Genomic DNA, 7586 nt, shown 5'->3' on the forward strand with positions numbered 1-7586 from the left:
GTTTTTCTATATAACTAATTTTAACACATCACGAATTTATATAGTAGGTCTAATTATATAACTACTAGTGAATATTAATTATTATGTATAAATTAACTCTCAAAAAATAAGTATAAACTACTTAAATATTAAATATGAACTAATGGTGTGTGCTATTAATTTTATAAATCTTATGAAATCTTAATAAAATTTAAATATAATTATATATTATTATTTAATTAATTAAATTACTTCCGATGCTCCGATTCATCAATCCGATTAATCACTGTGATTAATCACCGAAAGATACTTCCGCCGAATGATGCCGATTTGATGATTTCCGAATTTTAAAACACGATTATACTTAGTATCATCGTAAAGTTAAGAACTAGAAACAGAATAATAATAAAGAAACAATATTCCCTATTTTTAGCCGTAAAAAAAAAAGAACCCTGGCACTATTTTCCTTCCTGTAAAGACAAAGTATAGCCAGCTTTTGTAATAGACAACATGTATATTTTATTGAATGGTACAGGATGCATTATCTTTCAGCAAAAGCTTGTTGACATTGTCTTTCAATTTTGATTGCAATGGAGAGTCCGTCTCTCACAATCAACGTTCTTGAACACTGCGGAGTCTACCCATCTGCAGACGCCAACGCCGTGACTTCTCTGCCTCTCAAATTTTTCGACTTGGTATGGCTCACTTTCCATCCCCTTGGTCGTGTCATCTTTTATGATTTTCAATATTCCACTGACCACTTTACCCAAAATATTGTTCCGAAGATCAAAACTTCACTGTCTCTTGCCCTCAAACACTTCACTCCATTGGCTGGAAATTTAATATTACCCTCCAATACTGATTCCAACATGGACATCAGTATCCATTACTTGGATGGTGATTCTGTCTCTGTAACCTTTGCCGAGTGTATTAGCAGAGATTAAAGCCAAACAAGAAACTAGCAGAGATGTTTAGAAGATGACCTTTGAATGGATCAACTGCGTACTGTGATGATTATGATGAATGAATACATCTGATACTTATAATATGCTAGAGATTATAACAGACCAGAAGATCAGGAACTAACTGCTGATTTTCCTCCGTCAATCTACTAACAGACTCCTAAAATAAAGCCTTACCATGTCTTGTATACTTAGACCGCATACAAACAATTATTTAAAACAAAACAAATAGAAAATAAATAATTATGTTAGATTATTAATCCAACATATTCCCCCCTAATCCAACATAATTAAACTGATCGACCTGCAGCAGTTTCTGCAACACCAAGTAGCTTCCTCATTTTCTCAAATTTCATTGCAGAGAGAGCCTTTGTTAAAATGTCAGCACGTTGTTCTCCTGTGCTAATGTGTTTAATCACTATCAACCCCTGTTCTACACACTCTCTAATAAAGTGATACCGGACGTCTATATGCTTGCTTCTGCCATGGAATACGGGATTTTTAGCTAGGTCAACAGCAGACCTATTATCAATGTACAAGGTAACAGGTCCAACTTTCACATCAGAAATTTGATTCAGAACTCTTTGCAACCATATCGCTTGACATGCTGCAGCTGTGGCTGCCATGAACTCGGCTTCACAGGACGATAGAGCAACACAACGTTGCTTCTGAGAAATCCATGTTATCAAACTTTCATCCAAATAAAATACCATTCCGCCTGTGCTTCTTCGATCTTCAATACTTCCAGCTAGGTCGCTGTCTGAAAAACCTGCTAGCAAGTAGTTTCCTCGTCCCTTTGTGTAAACTAGACCAAAGTTTATCGTTCCCTTCACATAACGAAGGATCCTCTTTGCTGCATTAAAATGAAGTGTAGTTGGACGTTCCATGTATCTGCTTACAACTCCAACGGCATAGGCGATGTCAGGCCTAGTGTGTACTAAATAACGGAGACCTCCTACCATCGACTTAAACTGTGTTGGATCAACTGGTTCACCTCTCTCATCCTTAGTCAACTGAATCTTATGTTCCATAGGGTATTTAACAGGGTTGCATTCACTCATTCCTGCTTTCTCGAGAACCTTTTTTGCATAGGCAGTCTGTTTCAATTCGATCGATCCCTCCCTTTGTTCAACTTCCAAACCGAGATAGTAAGACAGTGTGCCTAGATCAGTCATGTCAAATTCCCTGGCCATCTGTCTTTTGAACCTTTCAATGTTAACAATATTGGTTCCAGTGATCAAAAGATCATCTACATAGACTCCAAGTATCAGGGACTCAGAACCTTCCCTCCTAGTGTAAACGGCATGTTCATAAGGACATTTTACAAAACCTAAACGTAACAAGCACTTGTTCAATTGTGCGTACCAGGCTCTGGGAGCTTGACGTAATCCGTATAGGGCCTTGAGCAGTCTGTACACTTTGGTCTCGTGACCAGCCTTTACATACCCCTTAGGTTGAGACACGTATACTTCCTCTTCTAATTCGCCGTTCAAGAAGGCTGACTTAACGTCGAGGTGATGCACCTCCCAATCATTTTTTGCAGCCAAAGCGAGTAGTAAACGGACAGTCTCCATTCTTGTGACCGGAGCAAAAACTTCCTCATAATCGATACCGTACTTTTGAACGTATCCCTTTGCTACAAGACGAGCTTTGTGTTTTACAATGTCCCCATTCGTGTCCTTCTTTACTTTGAAAACCCACTTTAAGTCAATAGCTTTGTGTCCCTTTGGCAAAGAGGTCAATACCCATGTTTTATTTTTTTCTATTGCTTCGATTTCACTGTTCATCGCTTTCTTCCATACATTGTCTTTGGTTGCTTGCTCATATGTCACTGGATCATCAATTCCCAACAAGAGCATTTCATCAGCTAGCTCAATTGTTTCTGAGTTGTTATAGATATCACTAAGAGTTCTGAAATGCTTTGGCTCGCTACTTGAACTAGCATCTAAACTGTCAAACTCGTCAGACCCATTTTCTACTATTTCTCTGCTGTGAGCTACGGTTTCGGGAGTGTATGGACTTGAGTTTGCTCTGGCATTTGAGTTATCAGATAAGTGCCTTTGTGACTGTGGTGTGGACACACTTGAGTCCTCCGTTTCCTCTTCATTCTGCACATTATTCTCTTCATCTTGCATATTTAATTCGAAACCAGCCAATTCAAAGGAGCCAGTAGCATAGTGTTTTTCAAAATCAGTTGTCTCCCATGGCCATCCTTGTGATTCGTCAAAAATAACATCACGACTTACATGAATTGTTCCGGTGATTGGATCATAGAGCCGATAGGCCTTGGTTCCAGGTTCTCTTCCAAGATGGACTACTTTCTTGCTTCTGTCATCTAATTTCTTGACATGTACACTGGGTATCTTCATGTGAGCAATACAACCAAAGATTCTTAAGTAGTCCACAAAAGGTTTCTTTCCAAACCAAGCTTCGTATGGGGTCATTCCTGTTAGACTTCGTGTGGGTAGTCTGTTTAAAACGTACACAGCATGTCGAATTACTTCCCCCCACATGACAGATGGAACTTTCATTTCTTTCAACATACTTCTGCCCATTGCTACTACTGTTCTGTTACGGCGTTCAACAACGCCGTTTTGTTGAGGTGAGTATGGAGCAGTAAAGTGTCGAAGTATCCCTGTTTCTTCGCAGAATTTTGTAAATTCATGTGAGCAAAACTCACCCCCACGATCAGTCCTGAAAACTTGTATTTCTGGTTTTCCATCTTTTTCAACCAGTGCTTTAAAACATTTAAATATCATCAATGCCTCATCTTTAGATTTTAACATATAAACCCACATCATACGAGTAAAGTCATCAACCAATAACATGAAATATTTATTTCCAGCAGGTGTGTGAGGAGATATGGGACCACATAGATCCCCATGTACCAATGCTAAAGGAGTTTTTGCAGAAAAATTAGACTTAGTAGGAAAAGGCTTACGAGTTTGCTTTGATAAGAGACATCCGTCACACAGTTCTTTTGGTTGACTTAATGCAGGCATTCCATTCACCATATGATGCTTTGACATTTCTTGCATTGCTTGATAATTTACATGCCCCAACCGTAGATGCCACAGTCGGCTTGTTTCTTCTGCTTTGGCTAACAAACACGTTCCCCTGTTCTCCTGAATGCTTAGTTTATACAACCGGTTTAATGACCTTTGGACTCGCATAAGTAATTTTCCACTTGTGTCATATACCCACAGTTGGTCCCCATCGAGAATAACTCTGTTGCCTTCCTCGGATAGTTGCCCCAAGCTAATTATGTTGCTTTTAAGAGTGGGAATAAAGAATACGTCTTTGAGTTCCCTCTCCTCGCCGTTCTTGCACAATAATTTTATTGAGCCCCTTCCTCTTATATGTACCACAGAACCATCTCCAAACTTGACTTGACCAGCAACACTTTCATCGAGTTTTGTAAATTTTTCACGGTGTCCAGTCATATGATTGCTGGCACCATTATCTAAGTACCAGATATTCTCTTCAATTTTACCTTCAATTTCCTTTCCTATGTTGGTCGTTGCCTTAAGTGTACCAGTGTTGTGTAGCATCATCCTTACGTCCGTTATGTTTGTGTAATTCTTGAGTTCTGCCACCAACAAGGCGGGCTCTTCATCATTAATTTGAGTTAAGTTTGCCTCAGCTCTCTGTTCTCGTCTTGGTTTTCGACATTCTCTAGCGTAATGACCTTGGTTTTGACAATTGAAGCATCGTACCCTGCTTCGATCGCCTCTGAACCCACGGTTGTCTTTGCCAGAATCCCCTCCTCTAGTTGTCTTCTTAATCCATTCCTCTCGTGTGAGCAGGAGCTTTTTCTCACTTCCTTCCCGTTTCGACCATTCTTCTTCAGTCAACAGGAGTTGTCCACCAATATTTTCATCTTGACCTTTGAGCCTCTCTTCATGTGCCTTGAGAGATCCAACTATCTCCTCAACTGACATGGTTTCAGGATTGCCAAATTGTTCGATTGCTGACGCAATTTGCAAGAATTTGGCAGGTACTGCTCTTAACAACTTTTTGACCACGTACGCTTCCTCAACTGTCTCGCCTAGAGCCCGAATGTTTGTCACTAGGCTGTTCAACCTCATACAAAAGTCATCTATAGGATCTGTTTCCTTCATACGGATTGATTCAAACTCAGCTTTAAGTGTCTGGGCACGTGCTTTCTTCACTTTGTCAGCGCCCAGATGTACCGTTTTGATTGCTTCCCATGCTTCTCTTGAATTCTTTTTGTCTGCAATTGATAACAATAAATCCTCCCCGATTCCTTGATAGATGATGGCCAATGCCCGTTTGTCCATCTTATCCTCAATGACCGCCTTTGGATCTTTAGGTTCTATAGCCTCCCAGACACCATGAGCTTGCATAAAGACCTGCATCTTCATTGCCCATGCCGTGTAATTAGTCTTTGTCAACATGGGATAACTGAGACCGAAAGAACTCTCTTTACCCTTGGCAGTGTCCATTGTTGGTGGGTGTACGTGGATAGCTCTGATACCAATATATTAGCAGAGATTAAAGCCAAACAAGAAACTAGCAGAGATGTTTAGAAGATGACCTTTGAATGGATCAACTGCGTACTGTGATGATTATGATGAATGAATACATCTGATACTTATAATATGCTAGAGATTATAACAGACCAGAAGATCAGGAACTAACTGCTGATTTTCCTCCGTCAATCTACTAACAGACTCCTAAAATAAAGCCTTACCATGTCTTGTATACTTAGACCGCATACAAACAATTATTTAAAACAAAACAAATAGAAAATAAATAATTATGTTAGATTATTAATCCAACAGAGTGCACAGATAATTTTGATCATTTTTCAGGGAACCATGCACGTCTTGCAGATGTATTGAATCCTCTAGTTCCTCAACTCCCATCAGCTACTTGTACTGAAATTTCCGGGGAAGATTGTTCTGTAGCTTCTCTGATTGCTATTCAAGTAACTGTATTTCCAGACCGTGCCATCTGTATTGGAATCACAAACTCACACGTGGTGGCAGATGGAAGCACTATGTTCAACTTCGTACAAGCATGGGCTTCAATTGCTAAACAGATTAATATATCTGATAACGAACTTGACACAGACAATTTGGCATCATCAGGATGTTTCCAGATTCCATTTTATGATAGGAGTTCTGTCCCAGACCCCTATGGTCTAGGTGATTTATATAAAAAATCACGTGTAGCAAGTGCGACTAGGCAACATGAGAAACTGGTTAAGCAAAAGGAGGATGCTGCTCAAGATTCTTCGAACATAAAAGTTAGAGCAACATTTGTCTTAACTGAATCAAAGATTCAGGCTTTGAAGAACGCTGTGTTAACAAAACTGCCAACATTAACACACTTGTCATCGTTCACAGTCGTGTGTGCTTATCTTTGGACATGCTTTGCAAAAACACGGGCTACTGTTTGGGAAAGTGAGCATGATCTTGATGAGCCGCAGAACTTCAGTTTTGCTATGGATGCTCGTGCTCGATTGGACCCTCCCTTGCCTGCTGCATACTTTGGAAATTGTTTAGTTGGATGTCTTGGGGTACAGACAGGCAGGGTTATGATAGGAGATGAAGGTCTTGTTGCTGCCGCGGAAGTGTTTGGAAATGCAATTTCTGCAAAGGTTAAGAATGGTGCCTTGCACGGTTCCGACAAATGGATGGAGGAGTTTGCTGGAATTATAAGAGGGGAATGGAATATTGGCATTGCGGGTTCCCCAAAGATGGACTACTACAACAATATTGATTTTGGATGGGGCAAAGCTTTAAAGTTTGAATTTGCTCAAGAGCCATTATCCTTGTCAAGGTGTAGGAACTCAAAAACAGACATCGAAATAGGTGTTATCCTACCTAAAATTGAAATGGACGTTTTCTCGACTGTTTTGTCCCAGGGGTTGGATACTTTGCACGGCTAACAATTCCCTTCGTGAACGAAACATCCTTGACGCAGCTAAGTTAATTTTGTTTCTGTTATCGCATGGCTGGCATGCTCTGGGTGAAAATTTGATAGACCAACTGTTAAAGATTATCTATTTATCTATACTTTTTACTGCTTCCCATTGTTTGTTAAAAAAAATTACACAACGAAATGAAACACTACTCTTTTTTAACCATAATAGCATCTACAACAACATCTCCACTGTTATTTGCTAAAATAATTGGCAAAAATTTTATAAAATAACTATTCTGTAAATTTGGTGAACTGATGTATTTTGATGAAGTTGACTATAATAATTTGTTATATTTTAAAAATAGCATATTATTATTATGACAAATAGTTATAAATAGAATTTACAAATTTTATGTGATAAAAGATTGTTAAAATATGTCTTGAATCTGTTTTACTAAGGGTTATCGGTTTGGGGCCTGTTTTTATTTACCATCATTTGTTAGATTCTTTATTATTATCATATAAGAATTTTATGCAATCGTTCATTGTTGGTAAAGATATTATTTCTCTAGAAGAGGTTACATCTTCTCTTCATTCTAGAGAGCTGCACCATAAGGCGGCTTGTACAGGTGCAAATAATCAGGTTATTGGGTCGGTAGCGAGAGTACATGACATAAAAAGTTGGGGAAGAATAAATTCAAGAAACCAACTCCTAAGGGTTCGAAATCTAATGATGTATGCAAAAACTGTAAA

At 38.9% G+C, this 7586-nt stretch overlaps 1 protein-coding gene across 1 annotated transcript; it reads left to right on the forward strand.

The window, feature by feature from the left end:
* Window positions 1-362: 362 nt before the first annotated feature.
* Window positions 363-7066, forward strand: LOC141695352 (malonyl-coenzyme A:anthocyanin 3-O-glucoside-6''-O-malonyltransferase-like). The gene is made up of 2 exons (XM_074499604.1): window positions 363-917; window positions 5731-7066. The coding sequence occupies exons 1-2, from the start codon at window positions 570-572 to the stop codon at window positions 6856-6858; spliced, it is 1476 nt and encodes a 491-aa protein (XP_074355705.1). The 5' UTR covers window positions 363-569; the 3' UTR covers window positions 6859-7066.
* Window positions 7067-7586: the final 520 nt, after the last annotated feature.

The sequence above is a fragment of the Apium graveolens genome, chromosome 11 (genome assembly GCF_009905375.1).
Source record: "Apium graveolens cultivar Ventura chromosome 11, ASM990537v1, whole genome shotgun sequence".
Classification (NCBI taxonomy): Eukaryota; Viridiplantae; Streptophyta; class Magnoliopsida; order Apiales; family Apiaceae; genus Apium; species Apium graveolens.